The sequence below is a fragment of the Amblyraja radiata genome, chromosome 19, assembly GCF_010909765.2.
Source record: "Amblyraja radiata isolate CabotCenter1 chromosome 19, sAmbRad1.1.pri, whole genome shotgun sequence".
Classification (NCBI taxonomy): Eukaryota; Metazoa; Chordata; class Chondrichthyes; order Rajiformes; family Rajidae; genus Amblyraja; species Amblyraja radiata.
The window spans coordinates 8064672-8092008 of NC_045974.1; the positions used below are offsets into that span (position 1 = coordinate 8064672).

The 27337-nt window shown below is 42.5% G+C and overlaps 1 protein-coding gene across 1 annotated transcript in view; it reads left to right on the top strand.

Moving 5' to 3' along the window:
* The window catches only part of efcab6 (EF-hand calcium binding domain 6), a 50122-nt gene extending 23784 nt beyond the window's left edge, over positions 1–26338 (top strand). Inside the window, exons 13-31 of the mRNA XM_033037602.1 lie at positions 131–202; positions 974–1134; positions 1828–1953; positions 3019–3190; positions 4373–4487; positions 6313–6443; positions 7194–7429; positions 9872–9968; positions 10412–10530; positions 11481–11708; positions 12429–12584; positions 13995–14175; positions 15943–16134; positions 18676–18900; positions 20061–20261; positions 20924–21092; positions 22587–22771; positions 24400–24549; positions 25819–26338. Of these exons, the coding sequence (XP_032893493.1) occupies positions 131–202; positions 974–1134; positions 1828–1953; positions 3019–3190; positions 4373–4487; positions 6313–6443; positions 7194–7429; positions 9872–9968; positions 10412–10530; positions 11481–11708; positions 12429–12584; positions 13995–14175; positions 15943–16134; positions 18676–18900; positions 20061–20261; positions 20924–21092; positions 22587–22771; positions 24400–24549; positions 25819–25938 (3036 nt within the window). The 3' untranslated portion in view covers positions 25939–26338. The remainder of the gene's footprint in view (positions 1–130; positions 203–973; positions 1135–1827; positions 1954–3018; positions 3191–4372; positions 4488–6312; positions 6444–7193; positions 7430–9871; positions 9969–10411; positions 10531–11480; positions 11709–12428; positions 12585–13994; positions 14176–15942; positions 16135–18675; positions 18901–20060; positions 20262–20923; positions 21093–22586; positions 22772–24399; positions 24550–25818) is intronic.
* Positions 26339–27337: the final 999 nt, after the last annotated feature.

A 27337-nucleotide genomic window follows, 5' to 3' on the forward strand; every position in this document is an offset into this window, starting at 1 on the left:
TATAAGTGTATGTCCCCCTTTATCACTATCATCTTTCCTCTTTCATAACACATCTCAAATACTGATGTTTTTAAAGATATTATTTTAAATCTACAACATGCAGTTTGATGCAGTTTATTTTCCTAACCAGAAGAACCAAAATCTTTTGAACGGAACTAAAAATGTCAAGAAGGATACCCCTGTGGCAGCAGTGTGGAAAACTGTAAGTGTGCCTGCTTAGTAAAATAGTTTACACAACTTTGTGTTCACTTGTTGCACACTTGCACTATATTAATTGTGGTCCTTATTGAACGAGATGGATTTCAGCAATTTTGAAAGTAGAAGTGTCCGTTACAACAATTTGTAGTAACCCTGATATGAGAAAGTATCATTTCCTGTAAGTTTTAAAACTATAACCTAGGTGCAGATGGGCCGAGTAAATGACATATGGGGAAAGAACTGGGGAATTATTGCCAGGGTGCATTTGAAACAAGAAGTGCTCAACGAAACCAGTGGGGAAATGTGAGGAATCAAAAAGCAAAGTTGCTAAGGGCCAGGACATGTTCTGCCAGTTGGGGAAGAGTGTTCGTTGAGGGAAGGCGATTAGGTTTCGATTCAAGGAAGAACCGAGGGCCCTGATGGGGAATGGAGGGAATGGCTGAGCAGATGGGAACCAAGGATCCGAAGGCGATTGAAATGGTGAAGAGCGCGTGAGGATGTAGGTTGGTGGGTTGGTAGGGACTGGGCAAAGCAGGACAAGATAGAATTGGGATATTTGGAGATGAGTTTGGTGGGGCAGGAGCATGCAGAAACAATGGGCCTGCCAGGGCAGTCTTGCTTGTGTGTTTTGATGTGGAGATAGAAAATGGGGAGTGAGGAACTGGAAGTTTGGAGGCTGAGAAGGTAGATGGCTGGAGGCGATCACATTTATGATGGTGTGTGAAATGGTGGCCTGGTACTTTTCCATTAACTCCTGCTTGACTATTCCAACTAGGTGGAGGATATTCTGCGCGACAAAATTAGAAACAATTGGGATGAAATACAAAAGTGTTTTTTGAAGAGCGATCCCGAGAGAACTGGGAAAGTTAGCCTTGCTGATTTGCGGAAGGTCATTGAAACTCACTGTCTTCCTATTTCCGATCAGCACTTTGATAAGTAAGTGGTTTTTAGTCATTTTACTGACCTTTTTAATTTTTACACTCATTTTTGACAAGTTGTAGCACAACTGTAGGCTGCAGGTTTTAAGTAATTAATATCAGATTTTGAGATATTTTATAAAGAAGAGAAAATGGAAGATTGTGGTGAAATATACATACGTATAAGAGATATTTTGTGGATAATGGAACAGAATTATATATCTCAGAATTTAGTTTAGTTTAAATATACATTGCGGAAACAGGCCCTTCGGCCCATTGAAACCGCACCAACCAGCAATCCCCACACATTAACACTGTCCTACACGCACTAGGGACAATTTTTACATTTAAATCAAGCCAATTAACCTACGTACGTCTTTGGAGTGTGGGAGGAAACCAAAGATCTCGGAGAAAACCTGCGGTCATGGGGAGAACGTAAAACTCCGTACAAACAAGCGCCCGTAGTCGGGATCGAACCCGTCTCTGGCGCTGCAAGGCAGCAACACTACCGCTGCGCCACTGTGCCGCCCAGACTCCAATAAAACCTCTTTAATCTGATATCAAAATGTACTTTTTATTTATTACCGTAGCTATGTCACATTACTTTAGGCACCACTGGTGTGATATCATTAGTTTGATTGACCATATTCTTTCTAAGATTGATTCAATGGTATCTTTATAACCATCAAAATAAAAGGTTTTAATCTTTCAGACTGTGCAAGCAAAGGACCAACAACGTAAACATTTCCTATCAGCAGTTTCTGGATAATCTTGGGTTGACCGACATGCCAAAAATCACCACCACTGAGGTACCTGCACTCAATCAACAGCAAAAGAGGCAAGGTCACTTCTCCACTGACTCCAAAAGCATATTTGAACAATTTGTTTATTATTTAAGGTGTCAAAATCTTTGGTGCGAAATGAATAGAGTCATAGAGTGATACACCGTGGAAACAGGCCCTTCAGCCCAACTCTGATTCCTATTTAATCTTTTCTCCTTCACCTTGTCCTCTGGTCCTCGATTTCCCTACTCTGGGTAAGAGATTCTGTGCATCTACCCGATTTATTCCTCACATGGGATATTGGGATGTGAAATGTCTGTTCGAGGGGGGGTAGAAAAAAAGCTTTTCTGATGTTATAATTAGAACCTTTAAGGTCCAGTGGGATATCCGGTTGAAGTGGTCTGGAGTAGAAACTTATACACGCCATGGTGAAAGTTTGTTGGGATGTCTGTTGTTACTATCTGATGTTTAAAATTGAAATCCGCCACACACGATAAAGTTACAATTGTGTAAATTGAGTGGAAAGCATTAAATCATTTTTGACATAAATGTGTTTATGGGCGGCACAGTGGTGCAGCGGCAGAGTTGCTGCCTTACTGCACCAGAAACCTGGGCTCAATCCTAACTACGGGTGCTGGCTGTACAAGGTTTCTACATTCTCCCTGTGACCAGGTGGGTTTTCTTTGGGTGCTCTGGTTTCCTCCCACACACCAAAGATGTACAGGTTTGTAGGTTAATTGGATTTGGTAAAACAAAAAGTAAATTGTCCCTAGTTAGACTGAAGAAGGGTCCCGATTCAAAACGTCACCCATTCAGTAGATATTTTTAAGGCAGAGATAGATTCTTGATTAGTACAGGTGTCCGCGGGTTACGGGGAGAAGGCAGGAGAATGTGGTTAGGAGGGGAAGATGGATCAGCCATGATTGAATGTGTCGAATGGAGAGAATTGATGGGCCGAATGGCCTAATTCTACCATCACATGACCTTTTTTCTCTAGCGATGCTGCCTGTCCCACTGAGTTACTTGAGCATTTTATGTCCAACTTCACTATGTACTTTAACGTGGTTCTATAACTAAGTTATTGTCATGAATAGCTCTGACAATTGATGTTTACATTTCAGGCTTATAAAGAAAGAGAATGAAGATGGCGTATTTGGCAAGTTAATGCCTTTGAATGATGTGAAATCAGAGCTCTGGTTACGCATTATCTACTGTGACAGCAACATTCGGAAAAGTTTCCTCGCCCATAAGAACCAGTGCAGTGGCAAAATCAACAAGGAAGGATTCAAAAAGGTGAGATTGGTTTTTGCTTGCTTATCAAGTATAATGAATCAGAATTCATTTTTTTTACTTTAGAGTTTACACCATGGAAATGGGCCCTTTGGCTCATCGAGTCCATGCCGGCCTTCGATCACCGCTTCACACATGCTCTGTGTTATCCCACTCTTGCATCAACTCGCTACGCACAAGGGGCAATTTTACAGAAGCCAATTAGCCTGCAAACCTGACGTGGGAGGAAACTGGAGCACCCCAGAGGAAACCCACATGGTCCCCGGGGGAAAGTGTAATCTTCAGATCGAACCTGGGCCTCTGGCGCTGTGAGGCAGCAGCTCTATCACCTGCACCAATGGGCCAAATAGGGCAATACTGAATGAGGCAAAATGATGAAATTAAATGGAGCAGCTCAAGTTTAAATTGCATGTTGGTCACAATGATAATTGTGGATGGAAGTTTCCAGATCATCATTGTTTTTTCTACCAGCCTTTTCATTTCTGTGTTTGTACTTTTATTCACACATAACAGGACATTAATAGACTAAAACCTAGAATGGGAAGGTTGGCATGATGAGGAAAATTTGGACAGGCTGGGTTTGTAAGCACTGAGACTTACTAGATTGAAAAGGGGCCACGATTGAATCATAAAAGATGAGAGAACATGAATGGGTGGCGTTTCAGGTCGCGACCCTTCTTCAGACTGATCCTAAAGGGTCCCGAGCTGAAACGTCAACCATCCATGTTCTTCAGTGAGGCTGCCCGACCCGCTGAGTTACTCCAGCACTTTGTGTCCTTCTTTGGTAGACCAGCATCCTTGTTACCCCAAGCATCACTACTGCTTTGGAGAGCTATTCCTGCCATTGTGGGTGAAATGGCAGCCTTTGGAAAATATTTTTTTTATGCAGGGTCAGGCTGCAGACCAAGGATTCAAGCTCCTTTATTCACAAGACTCATTGCACATGATGCACAGAAGGAAGTTTGTCTCCTGAGCCACTTAAAAAATTCCCTCGGATCCAATGTGCAGCTCAGTGTAAAGCGCCTTGAGTATTCTAGAAAGGCGCTATATAAATCCCATCCATTATTATTATTAGTGTTAGCTTGCTTCTCCATATGTATTGGAATTTCTATTCAAATATCTTATTATTTGAGATAATATTATCTAATTTACAACATATCGTTGACTCCCTTGTATCTTTCTTAGGTGCTGCTAGATTGCGGCATAACCATGGATGAACTCCAGTTTAACGTTCTAGCCAATGTACTGGGATTCAAGAATCAAGACTTAAACTTCTATGACTTCTCTGAACGTTTCAAAGGTAACCAAAATATTACTAATTTGTTGGGAGATTATTGCTGTTAAAAGTATGTTTGTTGAAGTGAAAACTTGGATGACATGAACGCACAAGGATCTACACAGTCGGGAAATTAGTACGGGTGCTTGATTAGTCTGGGTGTCGGTGGTTATGGGGGGAAGGCAGGAGAATGGGGTTGAGAGGGAGAGATAGATCAGCCATGATTGAATGGCAGAGTAGACTTGATGGGCCAAATGGCCTAATTTGGCACCTACCACTTATGAACTTATGAAATTTAAATCATCTGGTCATGTTATTGTTATCACTATTATCTTCTTAGAACTTTTCTTTGTATTTTCTTGAGGTGCACACTACATTCCTTCCATTTCACTTTATTGTCTGTTATCTCTGGCAATTAAATCAAAGTTAGTACTACAAATATAGTATTGAATGATTATTCTTGATGACCCTTAGTGATAGTCTTTTTTCCTGGTTTACTGATGCTGTTACTTCTCTGCAGTGCCCCTCTTTTTAAGTGCAGTAGGGTTGATGAAAGGTGACTTTCTTTTAATGGTAGCAAGTGCAGATGGCCGTGATGGACAACTTAGGGCAGGTCTGCGGTCGGTGGATTCAGCGGGCAGCCGCATAATCATATGTTACCAGTGAGCATTTTGAGGAAGCTGGAGGCACCTCTCGTGATCCGGTGGTAGAAGGAAAAATTCTGATCTCTGGCGGAGTCGGCACTTCCCAGCCACACAGTCCCACTGGTCCATCGGTTGTGACCCTGATTGCCTAGTGCCTGCCTCTGGCTCCAGACTCAAATCCATCCAGGCGATCTGTGCCTGAGTTGCAGTAATATGCTTCTGGATGTTGATTCCATGCTTTTGCAGTGCAGCTGCCTCCTCCTTAAGTGGCAGCATCTTTGGTTGGAGTGGCCGAGAGTCATTACGCCCTTGAAGATTGCCAATGGTCTTTGCGTGTTCCTCCAAAGAAGTTGAAACGTCTGAAGATCTGAAGGATCTGAGGAAAAGACCTGACCCGAAACGTCACCCATCCTTTTTCTCCAGAGATGCTGCCTGAGCCGCTGAGTTACTCCAGCACTTTGAGTCTATCTTAGCCTTAGTGACTGAGGCTCCTTGGGCACCTATTTTATTTACGCCTTTAATAGCTAGCCAAAGACGGTGGTTTGAGATATGCCCAAGAGCAGCTTATCTGTTTATTTTTCAGTGCTGGCTCTCAGAAAAAGGAAGAGGAAAATCTTGAACTAGAAGAAGGGAGAAATAGGGATTACCAGGTAGAGAAGATGTTTCCTTTTGATAGAGTAGGTTCCAAATGTGGGGGCATTGTAAGGGGTAGGGCGTTCAGGACTTAAATGAAGAGATAAATATAAGACACAACATACTGAAGTAACTCAGCGGGTCAGGCAACATCTCTGGAGATCATGGACCCTTCTTCAAACCGATTGTGGTGGTGGGGGGGGGGGGGGGGGGGGGTGGAATAAAGCTGGAAGAGAGATGGGGGCAAGACAAAGCTTGGCATGATAGGTGGAGATAAAAACACACAAAGTGCTGGAGTAACTAAGCTGATTAGGTAGCATTCCTGGCGAACATGCATAGGTGACGTATCAGGTCAGGACCATTCTCCTGAGGAAAACAACGATGGATTAATTGGTGGCCATCGAAGGAATCAAAAATTTAGAGATTCTTTTGTAAAATGGTGCAGAGCTGGAATTGCAACCATAATCTTGACAAATGGTGAACAGCCTCAATGGCTGGATTACATATTCCTGCACCTATTTCTCACAAGAAGCACAACATTTAAATTTTACATTTATTCATCTGGATTACAGATTACAGATCTGCAAATTCAACTATTCCAATAAAACACTGTACCGGTGAAGGCCTTGACTGGAAATTGAAACGCACGATTGCTGATGATTGTTTCCATCTCATCTTGGAAAAAGTGAAACATTCATCTTTGGTAAGGCGATCTCTAGCAACTCTGGGGAAATGTTGGTGCTGAGAGAATATGTCGCAGAGTCATATACAGTAGTATTGAAATTGGTCCTTTGGACCAACTCGTGCATGCCAGCCAAGCTGCCCCATCCGACCCAGTCCCATTTGATGATACTGATCATGATGATGATAGGTAGACATAAATGCTGGAGGAACTCAGCGGGTGAGGCAGCATCTATGGAGAGAAGGAATAGGTGACGTTTCGGGTCAAGGCTTTTCTTCAGACTGATGTCTGGCGAGGGGGGGGGAAGGAGGAGGGAACCCTTTCTTTTTCCCACCCATTCGGCCCATCAAGTCTACTCCACCATTTGGCCCATCAAGTCTACTCCGCCATTCAATCATGGCTAATCTATCTTTCCCTCTCAAAACCATTCTCCTGCATCTACCCGATCTATTCCTCTCATGATTTTGTACACCTCTGAGATCACCGCCCATCCTCCTGCGCTCCAAGGAATAGAGGCCCAACCTGCTCAACCTCTCCCTATAGCTCAGACCTTCTAGCCCTGGCAACATCCTCGTAAAGGTCCTGGCAACAATGGTGTCATCCGCAGACACACTGGAAGTTTGCCTGACTTCCCTCACCCTGCGGAACTGATGTGCTTTCTGTGAACAGTTCAGTTTGTATTTCTTTTACTGAGTGGACAATATTTTATAATCAAACTCCAGATTATCGATTATTAATTTAATTATCGTCTGAATCCATCTTCTTTGCAAGGACCTACGTTCTTTGTTTGATCAACTGGACCGTAACCGTGATGGATTAATTACAATGTACGACTTTCGTACGCTGCTTGACAACTGCCCACTTACAATCATGGCGACGGAGTATCATCGGTTTTTGGAGATGTTGGGACTTCAACCTGATTCAAGACTAACCTATTTGGAATTCCTTAGGATAATTAGGGTCATTGAGACCAAGCTGGGCCTCTTCTGGAATAAAGCGGCTTACAGGTCAGTGCATTCCTTTGCTTTTTAAAACTTTGTTTTTTTTATTTACATCCATTACATTATATTGATTCATTACTGTTCTGTGTACCAGCTCGTTTCAAAGTGAAAATGTCATCTTTCATGGCTGATCTTTCCCTCTCAAAACCATTCTCCTGGCTTCTCCCAAAACCCCTGACACCCCGGTACTAATCAAGAATCTATCAATCTATGGTAGTAAGATTAGTGTGGATTACTTTCAAAATGGGGAGAAAATCCCGAAATTGGATGCGCAAAGGGACTTGGGAGTGTTGGTGCAGTATTCCCAAAATATTCATTTGCAAGTCGAATTGGTAGTAAAGAACGCAAACTCAATGCTAACATTTATTTCAAGAGGGATGTAATGTTGAGGCTCTATAAGGCACTGGTACGGCTGCATTTGGAATAATCTGAGCAATTTTAGGCACCATATCTGAGGAAGGATGTGTTGGCTCTGGAGAGGGTCCAGAGGAGGTTTTCAAAAATGATCCCAGGAATGAGTAGGTTAATCTATGATGAGCGTTTGTCGGCACTGGGCCTGTACTAGCTGGAGTTTAGAAGAATGAAGGGGGACCTCATTGAAACATACAGAATAGTGAAAGGCTTGAATAGAGTGGATGTGGAGAGGATGTTTCCACTTGTGGAGAGTCTAGGACTAGAGGTCATAGCCTCAGAATTAAAGGACGTTCTTTTAGGAAGGAGATGAGAAATTGTGAATCTGTGGAATTCTTTGCCACAGAAGGCTGTGGAGGCCGTCAGTGGATATTTTTAAGGCAGAGATAGATAGATTCTTGAATAGTACGGGTGTCAGAGGTTATGGAGAGAAGGCAGGGGAATGGGGTTAGGAAGGAGAGATAGATCACCCATGATTGAATGGCAGAGGCGACTTGATGGGCCGAGTGTCCTAATTCTACTATCACTTATGACATTATGAACTCTGCCATAAAAATATCCATTGACGGCCCTTCTGTGGCAATGAATTCCCCAGGTTCCCCACCCTCTGACAAAAGAAATTCCTCCTCATCTCCTTTCTAAAGGTACTTCTTTTTATTCTGAGGCTATGACTTCTGGTCCTAGACTCTCCCACTAGTGGAAACATCCACTCTATCCAGGCCTTTCATCAGGGCTGAGCTAATAAACTGAACAATTTAAAAAGAAATGCTAGAGACTGAAAGTATAAAACATCATCTTAAGGAGACAATAGGAAAAGAATTTAAAGATAAAACCAGCAAGAAGAAAGTGGGAGGTTCATCGGGCTGAGGGACGAGTAGGTAAACAACCAAGATATGCTTTCTTTGTCGTTTTTCCAATTCTTCCCATGCTCTCTCTGCCTTAGATACTTCCTCATTTTTTTAATTTCTTTATCCCTATCAAAGTGATCATTGACAAAATGATCTCACCATTTAAGAGTGGTTTTGCAGTTTTCTTCTTCAGTTTCCTTCAGGTCTAATCTATGCCCACTACAAATTTATGAATGAAGAATGGAACTGTTTTCCATTTGACTATTGTTCCTGAATAGTTTTCTTCATTATTTTTCTTTGAAGCATCGTTATACATAATATACACCATATAAATCCAAGTTATTGAGTTTTGTTTAGCGATACAGCATGGAAACAGGCCCTTCAGTCCACCGAGTCGATGCACATAGGACCAGGATCTGGGACCAGTGGGCACAGCCTCAGAATAAAAGGATGTGCCTTTAGAAAGGAGATGAGGAGGAATTTCTTTAGTCAGAGGGTGGTGAATCTGTGGAATTCATTGCCACAGATGGCTGTGGATGCCAAACCAATGTATATTTTTAAGACGGAATTTGACAGCTTCTTGATTAGTACGGATGTTGGGTTGCGGGGGAGAAGGCAGGAGAATGGGGTTGAGAATGAAAGATTGATCAGCCATGATTGAATGGCGGAGTAGACTTGATGTGCCGAATGACGTAATTCTGCTCTTATAACTTATGAACATACTAGTTCTATCTTACACATTGGGGACTACAAACCTGCACGCCTTTGGAATGTGGGAGGAAGCCAGAGAAAACCCGCGCAGGTCACGGGGAGAACGTACAAATTCCGTACAGACAGCACCGTAGTCAGGATTGAACTCGGGACTGGACAGACAGGATTGAACTGCAAGGCAGCAACTCTTCTGCTGTGCCACTGTGTTGCCGTGACAGAGTAATTCTGGTGTGGGAGGTTGTTGCTGATCTCCATGCGTGAGCTTTTGTCTTCCATCCTCCTCTCCTTCCTCACTCGCGATAATCATGAGGAAGCCACCCTTTTGCTCCTCCTGTCCTGACAACACTTTTTTCTTTAACTAATTTATTATTCAGTATGTCGGTTCGAACTTGGGGGGGTGGGGGATGGGAGTTTTTCTTGCGCATGTGATCGAGAAAGCAAGTGTGTTTTTCGAAGTGTCACTTTCATTTATTCACAGCTCGAGAGATGATCCAGATAACACTTTCCAGCTGTGCGAACAGGCCCATGACTACCTAGCTCACAAAGCCAAGACAAAGTGGCACGAGATGATCAAGGTGAGAATAAAATTCAGAAGCAAAAAGATGCTCCAATGATTTATTTTGGCTCGTTGTTTTCTATCTGTAATTGGTTAGGAGATTATAACTTCCTAGTCTCACATTTTATTACATTCTTCACTGTTAGCTCTGTTTCACAAAGTTATGATCTTGAAACTTTCTCAATGATAAATTATATTGATTTTAATAACGTGGCCAAAATCCTCTGTTTTGAGCCCAAACAACAAATTCCATTATTTAAACAATAGTTTTGATTGTTCAATCTCCTGCTCAAACTTTTTGCATAACGCTGAATATTAATTCATGAGGCCGGGCAGTGTGTTAAATGTAATTAGAATATAATGTTTTCAAAACTTTGCAATAATAAAATATTCTTCGGTGCACTTGATGCAGTTCCGGTAATGGAGCTGGATATGGATTTAACCGCGTGTTATTTTATCCAGGGTTTTCATCGGATTGATTCTGAAGGTAACCTCATTGTGCACAAGAAGGACGTAAGGGATCTCTTATGCCGGCCCTGTTGGCCAATTTCACCCAAGCAATTTGAAACATTTTGGTCCTGGTAATAACATTTCATTCGTCTTCATTGTCACCTCTTGTCTTCTGAAATGGAACCTTGGTAACTGGAGTTGTATCTTGAAGAAATGGTCTTTCATTGTGTCTAAGCTGGAGGGAGTGTATGCTCAAAAGTTATTTAACTGTAAGAGAATTGCAAAGTAGCCCAGATTGTCCCTCACGTGACATCCATGTCCATTTGCTTAGCTGTGTATGATGTTATAAGGAGAAAGGACGTTGATCATTTTCCTGTTCCCACTACCAATCCCTCTCCTCTCTCCTTACTAGGTTATGATATCAATTTAAATGCTGGACAAAGATTAGCCTGGAGCCCAGAGGTGCTCCAGACTTTCCTGAGCTTGCTAATATTATTTTCCTTGCAACTAATTAATCTTAAACCATATTTGGGTCATGGAATTCAGATTTTTGGCCCCATGTATGTTTGTACCTACAACTGTCTTGTCTTTGTGCACTGGAATCCCCATTTTATAACTTATTTTCTCATCTGTTCTCCATCTCACGCTATCATGTTTGGGGAAGGTTATTGTGTGTTATGCCCGTCCCACTTAGGAAACCTGAACGGAAACCTCTGGAGACTTTGAGCCCCACCCAAGGTTTCCGTGCGGTTCCCGGAGGTTGCAGGTGGTTGCCGGAGGTTGCAGGTAGTGGAAGCAGGTAGGGAGACTGACAAAAACCTCCGGGAACCTCCGGGAACCGCACGGAAATCTTGGGTGGGACGCAAAGTTTCCAGAAGTTTCCGTTCAGGTTTCCTAAGTGGGACAGGGGCATAACTGTGTGTCGTACATTGAAGCGGTGACCAAACATCAAAGCATACTACATTGAACGAGAGAACAGTTGGCATATCTGGGGAGGGGGGTGAGAAACACTCTTTCTGTTTCTTTTTCTCCCATAGACTTATTTTAATTTCCTTTTGCATGTTTTTTTTGTTCCCTGCAGGTATGACCCAGATAATAAAGGGTATATGACTTACTTTGAGTTCCTCCAGAAGCTGAGGAGTAGGTTTGGATCACACTTTCAGATAGACAAAAAACAAGTTGCTCCAGAGACCAAAATCAACTCGATGGACGAGTCCAATGAACAACATCCGGTCCACACAGACAGCCCGCAAAAACAGAAAGTTCAGACAGGCAGATTTGATATTCATGAGTTAAAAAAACAGCTCAAGTAAGTGGAATTTTTCAAATTAAAGAAGTTACAATGAGTTGCAAAGGAAACTCACTTGCATGTGGTATGTCAGTCTACTTGGGTTGAATAACACCTATCATTGCCACTATGGACAAAACAACCTCCAAGATTGTGCAGATAAGTGAACAGGCTTTAAAGCAAAAAGGAACGAAAATGTTGCTGGAGTTGGAAATCTAAAATTAAATCAGGAAATGCTGGAAACAGCAAGTTAAGTGATAGACCAAAAAATTGTAGCAGTCTACAGATAAGGAGACCGCCCATTTAGGGTAGAGATGGGAAAGAAATATTTTCTCATAAAATTGAAAATCTTTTACATCCTACATCTCAGAAAGCTGTAGATAAACAATTGTTGAGGTAATTATTATATTTTAGATCACTATCAAATGATATATAGTTCAAAAGGAAAATTGGATGAGAAGCACGAGGATATGGTTGTGAACTTAGCTCCCAGGCTCAAGACTAGGTGGATACTTTGGTTTCTGCTTCAAAGGTTGTTAACCTCATGGGGTGCAAATGTGCTTGTTCAATTTCCTTCTTTATCATTAATGGATCATAACATATTGGTACTTTTATTTCTGTACTATTTAACTAACAATGACAACATGTTATTAACTGTGTATTACTACTAACAAAATTAATAATGACGGAGCCTGATTGTGATATATTAACCCAATTTTTATTTTCTGTTTTATCTCCTAGAGCTAAGTTCAGGGATCACCACAAAGGCTTCATTGAGATCTTTTCTAAACTTGACAAATGTAATGATGGCTGCATTACGATAAGTGATTTTCAGAGTGTGCTGAAGGACCACAACTACCAACTGGGACAAGATCAGCTTAGGCACCTCCTAGTCAGGTATGGGGCATAAAGCAGCTGATAAGAATCTAATGCAACTCTTGCATATGGTAGATAGAGTCATAGAGCATGGAAACAAGCTCTTCGACCCAACTTGCCCAACTACATTGGTCCCACCTCCTGCCGTTTGCCCCATATCCCTCCAAATCTGTCCTATCCATGTACCTGTCTAACTGTTTCTTAAACATTGGGATAGTCCCTGCCTTCACTACCTCCTCTGGCAGCTTGTTCCATACACCCACCACCCTTTGTGTGAAAAAGTTACCCCTCAGATTCCTATTAAATCTTTTCCCCTTCATCTTAAACCTATGTCCTCTGGTCCTCGATTGACCTACTCTGGGCAAGATCAAGTGCATCTACCCAGATGCAACTTGCATCAACCCAGATTCATCTGTGTATTCCTCTCATGATTCATACACCTCTATGAGATCACCCTTTTAGATCTTTATCATATTGCTGTTTGTGAATTAGGTGAACCTATCTGGAGAGCCAGTCTTCACAGAAGAGGTTTCATTGTAGGAAGCCACAATGGTGCAGCTGGTAGTGCTGCCTCACAGCGCCAGAGACCCAGGTTTGATCCTGTGCTCTCGGGTGCTGTCAGTGTGGAGTGTGATTCTCACACATGGAGAATGTGTGTCCGTAGGTTTGCTCATTCTCCCCGTCACCCTGTGGGTTTTCCCCTGATGCTCCGTTTTCTGCCCATGTCCCAAGGACGTGCAGGCATGGAGGTTAACTGACCCACTGTAGATTGCCCCTAGGTAGTGAATGAGAAAGTGGGATAACATGGAACTAGTGTGAACGGTTAATTGATGGCCAGAGTGGACTCGGTGGGCCGAGGAGCTTGTTTCTATGCTTCTAAAAAAGGTTAGTGTGAAGTTGAAACCAGTTGCCTGGCGGTCACTTTATAATCAACTAATAGCTTTTGATATTGGAACCCACAGTGTGGAATGGTGATGTGAAATAAAGAATATTATCAACAAAATTGAATTGAATTGAATACTTTATTGTCACATGTGAGATTCTTTGCTTGCATCTCAAGGTATGCAAATAGTCAGCAATAAAGGGCGGTGACAAAGTTACAAATCCCCCCCCCCCTCCCGCCTACGCCAGACGGCTTTGGAGCGGGGAAACCAACGCAGTCACGAGGAGACTATACAAACTCCATACAGCCAACACCCGTAGTCAGGATCGATCCCAGGTCTCTGGTGCTGTAAGGCAGCAACTCTACCGCAGCACCACCATTCTGCCTCTGATATATTGAAGTTGAAGTAAATACTTATCAAAAGTTATAAACATTTTTTGAAATCTATATTTATTAACTCTTGTGCTGAATTACCACTGAACTTGTTTAAAATTGCCCCTTCTCCTCCCTGCCATCCCATCCTCCATATTTCCATCACCCTGACTCAGGTTGGAAATCCCCTTGCACAACAGCAAGTTTTCATATCCTCATTTCTTGCGAGCCATTGAGGGTGTTGAAGACAAGACAAAGCACGTAAATCCACGTGAAAACTCTGATGTCACTTCTCCAGAGAAAGCGATCGCCAAACTAAAGGGAATGGTGGTCAAATCCTATGGAGCATTGTTTAAGGTGAGTGTCTTTGTTAAATATTAGCATCGTTGGTCGACGTTACAGCTGTATTGTAAATAAGGTATAGTTCAGGTGGTCCTAACCATGTACATGAACACCAATTGCTGACCAAAACACATTGCTGACCCAAATTGTTACTTCCTACAGTAGCTATCCTCATGAATTTAGTTGCGTAAATAATTAACAATGTTAGTGTAGATAGGAATTGCAGATGCTGGTTTATACTGAAGATGAACACGTAAAATGTTTCAAGAGAGAGCTAGATCGGGCTCTTAAAGATAGCGGAGTCAGGGGATATGGGGTGAAGGCAGGAACAGGGTACTGATTGGTTATGATCAACCGTGATCACATTGAATGGCGGTGCTGACTCGAAGGGCCGAATGGCCTACTACCTCACCTGTTGCCTAAAGTGCTGGAGTAACTCAGCGGATCAGGCAGCATCTTTGGGGAAAATGGATGTGTGATGTTTCGGATCGGGCACCTTCTTCAGACTGAACCATTTCTAAATGATTAACAGTTAACATGTTAATTAAAATGCACAAAAAAAATTACTATCACTATTCAGTGTGGGTTGATGACTCCCTACAAATGGTATGCATCTAACCTCCAGTGTGTACTCAACTTACATGCAGAATTATTATTTCTTGATCATTTCCCTTTGTTTTTTCTTCTGTAGAGAAACAGCAAACTCCACACCTCTCACCTCCCTAGTTTTCTAGATGACTAGAAGCTTGAACAAGTTGTCAAGCTGGAAAGGTCACAGAGAAGATTTACGAGGATGTTGGCAGGACTAGAGGGTCTGAGCTATAGGCAGAGGCTTAATAGGCTGGGACTCTATTCCTTGGAGCGCTGGAGGATGAGGGGTGATCTTATAGAGGTGTGTAAAATCATGAGAGGAATAGATTGGGTAGATGCACAGAGTCTCTTGCCCAGAGTATGGGAATCGAGGACCAGAGGACATAGGTTTAAGGTAAAGGGGAAAGATTTAATAGGAATCTGAGGTGTAATTTTTTCACACAAAGGGTGGTGGGTGTATGGAACAAGCTGCCAAATGAGGTAGTTGAGGCAGGTATTATCCAAACATTTAAGAAACAGCTAGCCAGGCACATTGATAGGACAGGTTTGAAGGGATATGGAAAAAAAGCAGGCAGGTGGGGCTCGTGTAGCTGGGACATGTTGGCCGGTGTGGGCAAGTTGGGCCGAAGGGCCTGTTTCCACGCTGTATCAGTCTATGACTCTATGGGAGGTGAGAGGCAGCCACACATACTTGATTCTTCCGGTCTCTACAAAATTGCACACGCACGCACTCTAAACTAAATCGTTGGTATTGTAAGAATCTACTAATCTCCATAATATAATCAACAGAACTATGAAAGCACATGCTGCTGAGACAGGTTATTCTAATCATAGTTCTTCCTGTACCTTGCTAAAAACTAAATTACCTGCTCCAAATCCTGTATTTTAATAAATGGCAATTTCAATATGGACACCTTCACTTTTCATAAGGGTTAGGAGCAGAATTAGGCCATTCAACCCATCAGGTCTATACCGCCATTCAATCATGGCTGATCTATCTCTCGCTCCTAACCCCATTCTCCTGCCATCTCCCCATAACCCCTGACACACGTATTTGACCATATGCAAGAAATCCCATTGACGAAGAAGCCTTCAAAATGGTGTAGCCAAGATTTGAAGACAGTTTTGTGGTTTATTAATATTTTGGGTGCGGCGTTAATCTTTGATCTTTTTGGTGTTTTGTTTCTTCAGGGCTTCAAATCGTTTGATAAACATGGAAGTGGAAAGATCAACACCTTGGCCTTCCGCCAGGTGCTCAATAACGTATGCTTCAGAATGACAGACCGGGAGTTCAACTACCTCCTCAGCAAATTGAAATCAAACACTGACCACATGGTGGACTGGCTTGACTTCCTGCAGACCTGCACCGTATACAACTACAAGGTCAGCATTATTAGCCTCAGACAGACACAAAAGGATGGAGTAACTCAGCGGGTCAAGCAGCATCTCTGGAGAAAAGGAATAGGTGACGTTTCAGGTCGAGCCCTTCTTCAGACTGAGAGCCAGGGGAGAGATATAAATGGCATTTAGGAGAAATAAATGGAAGATAGTGAAGAGGAGGTATCCTTGCCCCTGTTACCTGATGCTATCATTCGTTATGGGGATTGGAGTCACCATTGAGGACTCCTTGAGCTACTTGGGTGGCATGGTGGTGTAGCGGTAGAGTTGCTGCCTTACAGCGCTAGCAGTGCCAGAGACCCGGGTCGATCCCGACTACGGGTGATGCCTGTACGGAGTTTGCACGTTCTCCCCGTGACTGCGGGGGTTTTCTCCGAGATCTATGTTTCTATGTTTCTATCATCGGTTTCTTCCCACATTCCAAAGACGTACAGGTTTGTAGGTTATTTGGCTTGGTATGAATGTAAATTGTCCCTGGACTGTGTAAGATAATGTTAATGTGCGGGGATCACTGGTCGATGCGGACTCGATGGGCCGAATGGCCTGTTCCCGTGCTGTATCTCTAAATTAAACTAAAGTGCTTAACCAAGAATACCAAGCCCAAAGCCAAAGTAGTATCTAAACTGATTATACAAACTTATGCTAAGGGCAACAACAAACTTTATATGCAATAATCATGTAGCTGCAAGTATATCATTGGGATTATCAAGTGGGCACCTCCCTTCACTGATGTTTCATTGAGTTAGGCCCATGACACCTGGGGAAGACTCGTTAATTCTGGTGTCCCAGAAGAATCCCGCCCTCAATACCTGCTCTCACCACCTATGCTACTAGTATCTACCAGGCCTAACACGCCGAGTTCCTCCAGCACTTTTTTGTAAGCCAGCACCTGCAGTTCTTCACTTCTGCCGAGTGCGCATTTGAGATAAACAATGGTAGAATGTTTTAAATCCTGACCAGATTCCAGCACATCACATTCCAGAATGCACATTCTAACTGATTTCTTTATTCATCCAATTTAATTGCCATAGAGCTGTTATAGAGCATTAAATATGAGAAAAATAACAGCTTTACTTTTGTGTATTTGCGTGGATGAGTGAAGTCTTCTCTCTACTTTTATAAAATACATCAATATCCTCTTCCACAAGATATCACAATGGTGAGTATGTGTTTTTATTCTAAAGTGATTATTTGCAACAGGGCATACAGGCAACTGAACCATCAACCAGAGAGCAGTGCTGAACTACCTCTCTGGTGACCCTCGGACTATCCTTGATCGGACTTTGCTGGCTCTACCTTCCACTAAATGTTATTCCCTTATGTATCTGTACACTGTAAATGGCTCGATTGGAATCATGTATTGTCTGTCCGCTGACTGGATAGCATGCAACAAAAGCCTTTCACTGTACCTCGGTACACTTGACAATAAACTAAACTGAAACTGAATTGAATTGAAAAACATACAAAAACATTACAGCCACTATTGGCAAACTGGTCTCTCACATCTTGCCCTGGATTCCAGTTGCATCTTGGTTTTAGGGGTTGTGCTGTTATGTTGTCCTTAATGTTGCCTTTACAATACTGACAATACTATTGAGGAGCACCACTGCTACAGCATCTATTTTTACATTTTTCTGGTGTGGCCTGGAATGTTTTCAATTTAGAAGTATCAATCAGAATCAGAATCAGATTTTATTCGCCAAGTATGTTTTGCAACATAGGAGGAATTTCACTGGCCAGGTCAGTATATTGAAGGTTTTTAATTTTTTTTAAAGCTGAGATGTGCAGCATGGAAACGGGCTCTTTGGTCCAACTTGTCCATGTCAACCAAGTTGTCTACCTAAACTAGTTCCACTGAGCTGCGTTTGGCCCAAAGCCTTCTGAAACGTTTCCATCCATGTACCTATCCTAATGTCAGGAACATGCAGAAGTTTAGTTTAGTTTTTAATTTGGAGATACAGCGCGGAAACAGGCCCCTTGGCCGCACCAACCAGCAATCCACCCGCACACACACACTAGGGACAATTTACAATTATACCAAGCCAATTAGACTATAAATCTGTACATCTTTGGAATGTGGGAGTAAACCTGAGCACCCGGAGAAAACCCACGCAGGTCACGGGAGAACGTAAAAGGTCCATACCGATAGCACCCATAGTCAGGATCGAACCTGGGTCTCTGGTGCTGTCAGGCAGCAACTCTACTGCTATGCTATCGTGCCACCCCTTAAGTGTTCTTGTCCTTCACTAAATGAACAACTAGCTGGGCCAAACTTAGCCCAGCTGTTGTTTTTTTTCTCGTTTATTATAGATGAGGTCTGGCGTTCTTTCCATTTTTCTAGTGGCTCCAACGTCTAAATCAACTGTAAAATTGCAATCAGGTTGAAACCAAGCTCGCACATGTGCAGCATTTGTTATCCACTCTTGATGATTGTGGATGTGGTAGTAAACCACCTCCTTGCACTGCTGTAGTCCACTTGTGTTGTCTGTGGTATAGTTATTAACAAAATGTAATTTTGTATTTCAGGCTGCAGAAGCACCAGATAGAGAAAATCATACGTCTAGACCAAAATTATCGGCGCAGTTATCAATGGCCGATATTATGTCCCATATTCGGGAGGTTGTCAACAAATGTCTCTATGTTGTTACTCAAGAGTTTGAAGACACTGACTATGCAAATATAAAAGTTATTTCCAAAAAGAACTTCAAAGAAATATTTTCCAAGCACTTTATGAGTCTCTCAGATGAGCAGGTACGTTCTGTGGAAATTAAAATTATAATTCCTTGCTATGGATTTTTGAATTGAACAATTTAAATAAAATAATATCAATAGTTGCTATATTTGAATAACGATTTGCATTAATCATAAGTTCATAAGTGACAGGAGCAGAATAAGGCCATTCAGCCCATCAGGTCGACGCCGCCATTCTATCATGGCTGATCTATCTTTCCCTCTCAACCACATTCTCCAGCCTTCTCCCCATAACCCCTGACACCTGCACTAATCAAAAATCTGGAAATCTCTGCCTTAAAATATCCATTGATTTGGCCTCCACAGCCGTCTGTGGCAATGAATTCCACAGATTTGCCACCCTCTGATTAAATACATTTCTCCTTATCTCCTTTTTAAAGGTACGTCCTTGTATTCTGAGGCTCTGGTCACCCTCTCACTAAAGAACTTAAAATGAAGAGGATCAAAAGGTTTCTTCCCCTTCTTGGCTTTTGATTGCTATACTGTTAATTTAATTAGTGAAATATGAGATGGCTTTTTAACTCCGATGGTTGATCATTTCTTCCCAGGCAAAGAGTAATCAACCGTTGCATTGTACTGCAGACTGAGATCCCTGAATTGAATAGGGGGGCACTTAGATAACAATGAGACAGACCCAGAAAGAGTAGATTGGACTTACTTGAGAGCTCAGTCTCCACAACTCAGGTGACTGAGCTTTTCTTTGTATGTCCAGCCCCATTAGTTAAAAAAAGAACTGTACAGTGATCTCTAAGTGAAACAACACAGAAACTCACAATCCTGAGTGATGAATGGGCAATTGGAAAAATATTAACACAGACCTATTTCCTCAAAAATTGTATCGCAGTGTCAACCATCATTTGGCAATTATAGTTTGGGGAAATGTTGTTTTTCAGAATTATGGGAATTAATACTTTATAGCTAAATTGAAGGTTGAATACAAGTTTCTTTAGCCATTAATAAGAAAAGACAAAAGGTATGGAAATGGTATTGTTTGCACTTATTTGCACATTTAACATCAAGTCAGCATGTGAACGGAGTTAAACGTTGATTAATATCAAACTTCCACATCTCCAAATACACATTGGATTTAATGAGGTGGGGAAAAACAAAGTTGAATATAATTTGAGTGTCTTGTTGTTCGATTGTCACCCTTCCTGCAGTTTGAAAACCTGTGGAACCATTTGCCAGTCAACGATTATGGGAATCTCGAATACCACAAGTTTCTGAAGCAATTCAGTGGACAGGAGGCCCTGGAGGTAAAGACTAGCCGAGCAGCTTCTCCAACAAAGCCGCCAAGTGCGAGCAGGTCTTCCAGCGCACAGAGCTGCAAAACACCAGTATCTGCCGAGAGTAATGAAAAGGTACGGACAATTCTGTTGAATACCTTCTTCCAAAAAATTTACAAGAATGATCCCAGGAAGGAGTAGGTTAACCTATGATGAGTGTTTGTCGGCACTGGGCCTGTACTCGCTGGAGTTTGGAAGAATGAAGGGGGGGGGGGGACCTTTCATTCAAACGTACAGAACAGTGAAAGGGCTTGGATAGAGTGGATGTGGAGAGGATGTTTCCACTTGTGGCAGAGTCTAGGACTAGAGGTCATAGCCTCAAAATTAAAGGACGTTATTTTAAGAAGGACCTAAAATGTGTGCCCTAAAATGCTTTGGCATAGCTTTTATTTGCTGTGACTGAGTTGTTTTTAAATAGGCTTCATAACACGGCGGCACAGTGGCACAGCGGTAGAGCTACTGCCTTACAGCCAGACACTACACGTGCTGTCTGTATGGAGTTTGTACCTTCTCCCGTGACCTGAATTGGTTTCTCCGAGATCTTCATGTTCTTCCCACACTCCAAAGACTTACAGATTTGTTGGGTAACTGGCTTGGTATAAATTAAAACATTGTCCCTAGTGTGTATAGGGTAGTGTTAATGTGCGGGAATCGCTGGTCGATGCGGTCTCGGCCTAAACACATTGAGAGAGCCTCCCCATTACCGAGCATTGATCTTGTTCTTTGTGTTTTTGCAGTCGATCGAGTTGTCACAGCGATTGGCCTCTGTAACGTCTTCCGTGAACTGTGAGGCAATTGAGCAGAAGCTGAAGAAGGATATCAAGAAATTCTGGAAGGAGATACAAAAAGAATGCAGAGAAAAAGACACCGAGAAACAAGGTGAAATTGATGCTGCTGATTTTCATGGTAGGTCAATCTCTTTTTCAAAAAAAAATTCCTTCAATAATCGGAATAATAAAACTTCATTTGTATGTTCCACTTCAAATGAAAGACACAGTTAATGTAGAAACAATGATCTGCTGATGCTGCTTAATATTTAAAAGGACACACAATTTTGGAATAATTCTTAGTCCTTGCTGTCTCCTCCCCTTCCTATCTCTCCCTCAGCCCTCGAGCTCCTCCTCCTTCTTTTTCCTTTCTTCTCCCCGCCCCCCCCCTCCAGCCCCCATCAGTCTGAAGGTTTCGGCCCAAAACGTTGCCTATTTCCTTCGCTCCATAGATGCTGCTGCACCCGCTGAGTTTCTCCAGCATTTTTGTCTACCTCTGGAATAATTCAGCAGGTCGCTCAGCATCTCTGGATAACATGGATAGGTGATGTTTCGGGTCGAGACCCTTCTTCAGACTGTGTTCAAAACAATGAATGTTTTGGATCTGAGACCCTTTGTCAAGATGCTGACTGTTTCTCTTACCACAGATTTTGCCTCACCTGCTGAGTACTTCCAGCATTTTCTGTTCTTATTTCACATTTCCAGTTTCAGCAGTTTAAAAAACAATGTTGATCTTCTCTTGACAGCTTCCCCAGTTCAGGATCAGTTTGGGATAGAGTGTCATTAATGTCAGCTCTGTCCACAGCCCATGAGCAGATCAATAAGAAATGAAAATACGTTCAAGTTATACAGTTAGGCAGCTAGCCTGACAAAATATGTTTAAAGTGTTTGAAATATATCAGAAAAATATGTTTGCATAAAATGGGTGGTAAGTGAGAAACTAGTATACTAGACTAAGTGGGACATGGGAGGCCTGATTTCCCCCCCCCCTCCCCCAACGCAACACATCCCCCAACACAATATTCCACCACTCACCTGTTCCCCTAATACAACCTGTTGTGCGGAAGGGGGGGGGGTGTGGAGAGGGGGGGGGGGGGATATAGGGGAGGGGGGTGTGGGGGAGGGGTTGGTGTGCGGGAAGGGTGGTGTGGGGAGGGGGTGGGGGAGGGGTGTGGTGTGGGTGTGGGGGTGTGGGAGGGGGAGATGTGCGGGAGGGGGATGTGGGGAGGGGGGTGGGGATGGGGGTGTAGGCGGGGTGGGATGGAGGGTGTGAAAACCTTCATTTTAACTTGTACTATTTCACCAATCGGAACAAAACTTAATTGACTTGCATCTGAGTAAGGTGGCGAAAAATCGTAGCGCTATCGGGGATCGTATTTGCACAAATCTAACTACAAAGCAGACAGGAAGTGGTCAAGATGAGTTTTAGTAATGTATATATATGTGTGTGTATGAAAATGAAAGAAAAATCAGAGAATTTTGTGTTTTAATGAAGTTAACAGCAGTTGAAATTTGTTGTTATTTAACTTGATGTTGATTAATTTTATATACTGTGTATGTGTGTGTGTATATATGTGTGTGTGTGTGTATATATATGTGTATACATATATGTCTTCAAATTTCTATCTTCCAGCTATATTGAAGAAATACTGCATGTCTGTTAAACCAGAGGAGTTCCAGCAGCTGGTGAAGAAGTATGAAAATAAGAACACTGGATACTTCACATACAATGAATTTCTTCAGCAACTTGTTTTGTCAATGGGGCAACTGGAAACGAACCCACTGCAGAGAATGAGGATCCCATATCCAAAGGTGCCGGTATGTACAATGAGGGGTGCTGCTGTATAAGATTCGAGTTAGCAAGAAATTGCAGCGAATTGTGGACGCAGCCCAGACCATCACGCAAATCATTGATTCCATCTATACCTCACGCTGCCTCGGCGAGGCCAGCAGCATAATCAAGGACGAGTCGCACCCTGGCCACTCCCTCTTCTCCCCTCTCCCATCGGGCAAAAGATACAGAAGTATGAAAACGCACACCTCCAGATTCAGGGACAGTTTATTCCCAGCTGTTATCAGGCAACTGAATCATCCCACCAAAGAACCAAAGAACAGTCCTGAACTACTATCTACCGCTTTAGTGACCCTCAGACTATCCTTGATCAGACTTTGGATAGGAAGCATTTAGAGGGAAATGAGAGCAGAGTAAATGGGCATATTGGCCAGCGTGTTGGAGCAAAGGGACTGTTTCTGTGCTCCGAACTTTTTTTTAAACGCTGCAATTCTAAAGAAAACATAATAGTGATTGAACACATTTTCGTACACGATGCACTTTCCGCCACCTACAAATGCAAAAGTTATTTTTTCCTCATCAAAGCTCACTGACATCAGCCAAAGACTAGGTCTGGTGCCTCCGACTGGCTTGTGGTGTATGGCTTCATGAAGGGAACTTTGAGAGCCCAATATTTTTGCCCAATTAATTGTTAGATGCAAATGCAAACCGAGGAACATAATTCCATACTAGAGAGACCTTCCATAATGTGATAATTAGAAGCTTGTATCCTTACCAGAGAACCATTGGCACTTGTCTTTCTGGTTTGAATTAAAATAAAATAATGTTTTTCTAAAAACAAACTAATGAATTTTGACCAAGTAGTCATGTTATATTGGCTCGGCTCACTTGGCAAAAATAATTTCACTACATCTAGGTGTATGTGACCCTTTTTTAAAAATCAATTTACAAGGCCTTTCTACATTTCTTTCCCTTGGAGCCATCTGCAACCAAAACAATGTTTTAAATGCAGGGTTTATTGTTGGTAAAAAACTGTTGCTTGTCAAGGCAAGGAATGAAGCAAACAACACAAAGCTAGAAATATTTGTGTTTTATAGAATGTGTCAAGTTTCAGGCCCTTTGCTCTAACCCGCCGACCAAAATGCTCTTCTACTGTGTTGCTATAATGGCTTAGCGACAGTGTTATTGTTCACTTTTTTTAACAGTATGTCAAGCAAAATCTTTTGAGGCCACAAAAGCTACACTGCCCATATTGCAACCACACAGTGTAAAAGACTTGTACTGCAGAGCTCTTGGAGAAATAATAATCCTTTATGTTCTTCTAAACCCTTATCATGCTGCAAAATTCAAACCATTTAATTTGTTTGTTTCCCTCACACCACTTGCTCGCCAAGTAGAGGAAGCAGAGGGACTGAAGTGATCAGCCGCCTGACCTTGCGTTCAGTGTTGCAGAAGAGTATTTAGCCAGCAGAGTTAATTAAATTGGCTACTTACAAAGTGAGTGGGGTCTCGCCACAGGAGTGTTGTTTCTCTTCAGATGTACCAGAGCGCTACATCATCCCACCACCTTGTGCCGGCTTTCTTGCAGTCTTTTTTTCACTCTCGAGCTCGTATTGAATTCTATCGTGGTTTGTAGTGTACTTCTCTCTTACAGATGAGCCCCGGAACAGAACATGATACACTTACTCAATTAATGATGCGGGTTCAACCATGCATAACAAAATGTTGGAAGCTGATGCGTCGAACGTTTAAAGCCTATGACGAGACAGGGAGTGGCTACCTCTCACTCTTTGTATTTCGACAGGTTTGTACCCCATTCTTTTGTCACTGGTTCATTTTGCTCATCCCAATGTTTTGCACAAAGACTGAGCAATATCTTGGGTTAGTTTAGAGATGCAACGCAGAAACAGGCCAACCAATCACTGTACACTCGCACTATCCTACATACACTACGGACAATTTACAATTTTACCAAGCCAATTAGCCTACAAACCTGTACGTCTTCGGAGTGTGGGAGGAAACTGGAGCGCCCGGAGAAAACCCAAATGGGTCACAGGGAGAACGTACAAGCTCCGTACTGACAGTACCCGTAGTCAGGATCGAACCTGCCTCTCTGGTGCTGTAAGGCAGCGATTCTACCGCTGCGCTGCTGTGCCGCCCCCATTAGCAACTTACTGTGCTGCCTCTGTGGCCTTTGCATCGTTTGTGATGTTGGTTGCTGGCAGGTGCCGGCTTTAGGGGAGTTCTGGCATTCAGCACCGGTTAAACGGCCAGTCCTACTGAAAATTTCACCCACTCGTCAAATCAGGCAGTATTGTAAACAATTTTTTGAGAGACTAAAATCATTTAGATGTGCTTATCAGATGATGGAAGAAATTGGTTAAAGTTTCTTTAGGGGCTGGAGAGGTCGCTAAGAAGTAATCTACTTTAGTACACAATAACCACAAAAAAAAGTCTAGGCAGTAGAAACAAGGAACTGCAGATGTTGGTTTATACCAAAGATAGTCACAAAGTGCTGGAGTTACTCAACGGGTCAGGCAGCATCTCCGGAGACAAAGGCGGGCCGGGTCCGAAGACGAGTCACCATTCGAAACGTCACTCATCCCGTGTCTCCAGAAATGATCCCTGTTGTTTGTCTTGGAATAACGCAGTGAGACTTAATGACCTAATCACACCCGGAAGAAGGTACCAGCACTTGTCCAAACAAAATGTGTGGGAAAGAACTGGTTGCAGATGCTGGTTTAAACCGAAGATCGACACACATTGCTGGAGTAACTCAGCGGGACAGGCGGCATCTCCGGAGAGAAGGAATGGGTGGCGTTTTGGGTCGAGACCCTATTTCAGGTCTCGACCCGAAACGCTACCCGTTCCTTCTCTCCAGAGATGTTGCCTGTCCCGCTGAGCTACTCCAGCAATATGTGTCTTTCTTGTTCAAACAAAGAACTACTTTGAAATCAGTTAACATCTTGAGATAAACCATAAAAAAACTTAACCAAGATGTTCTCAACTTACTTTGCATGCAGTTGTCACAAATGTCCATTTCGAGTACTGAACTGTATTTTGTGTTGATTAGGTGCTGCGACAGTATGGAATCAACCTGTCCGAGGAGGAATTTTACTACCTGTCTTCCTATTATGACAAGCATCTGCAAGGAACCATCTCGTACAATGAATTCCTGCGTGTATTCCTCTGATTACACTAGGCTCTACCTGTATTTTTAAAATGCAGCTTTTGTAGTGATATGGCACTGTTTTTGGATGGTAAAGCTATCTTCTAGATTGTTGACAGCAGAGTTAATTTTGACCAGACTATTTTTAAAACTTTTCAGAGTTTAGGCACTATTAGAGAAGTATCCTTTTTTTTTTTGCAGAATCCTGCGATATTAAGTAAAAAGACAAAGAAATATTACATAAGCAAAGCTGAATTAGCCAGTCACATAAATCTGTATTTAATAAAAATGAAAGAAGAATGTATCATCATGTATTACTCAGGTAAATTTATGAAAATGTTCCGGTGACTGAATGCCACTGGCAGGAATATTAGCAAAATAATTCTACGGTATGCAACCAGAAAAATAAATCATCTTGACAATGGCATGTCGTGATGGAGGATTCTTTCACTGTCCTGAGATTGGTGGCATTGAGCCCAGGGACCTCCCTGTTCATGGAGCAGTGATCCGTCTGGCACTGACTGAGAGAGGAAAGCAAAAGTCAGAGTCTGAAGAAGGATTCCGACTGGAAACGTCACCCATCTTTTTTCTCCAGGGATGCTGCCTGACCTGCTGAGTTACTCCAGCACTTTGTGTCTACCTTCGGTATAAACCAGCATCTAAACACATTGCAGTTGCCAGCTTGGGTCGAGCTTCAATAACACTAAGACAGTCAGGTTTGTAGGTTAATTGGCTTGGTATAATTGTAAATTGTCCCTCGTGTGTGTAGGATGGTGTTAATGGACGGGGATAGCTGGTCGGCGTGGACTCGGTGGGCCGAAGAGCTTGTTTCCGCGCTGTATCTCTAAAACTAAAAACCTCAAGAGTCCCCCATAATTCTAACTCAAACATAAGCAGATGTATCTTATTTGGCAGCGGGTCAGATCTAGGGGGCTTCCTATCCTGACAGTACCCTCACCACATGGACTGCCCTCGTTCAAGCAGCAGGATCACAACATAGTCTCAACTACAAGAAAGAATGGGAGAACAGTTGTGACTTGCCAACGATGCCCACTTCGATCAAAACATGCAAACTCATTAGGAGCTTGCTGGTAAGTGTTAGATCTATGTATAAGGTTTGCCAGCATTTGTGGAGAGAACTAGTGTTTAGAAGACTGGCAATTCCTTGTCAGCCATATGAATGAATTTAGGTTTCTGGAATCCACTTGGCTTTTCTCTTTACTATGGAAAGGGAATTGCTGTTGGAAATGTAACAACAAAACCTTGTATTTTCACACAACATCTTAAGAACACAACACTCTCCTTAATTATTCTTCATATACAAGTCACCACTCCTTTCCTTTTGTAAGTAAACTTCTTGAGACACTTAGATAGGGAATATTCTGTTCATCATATTTATCCATCATATTCACAAAGTGAAATA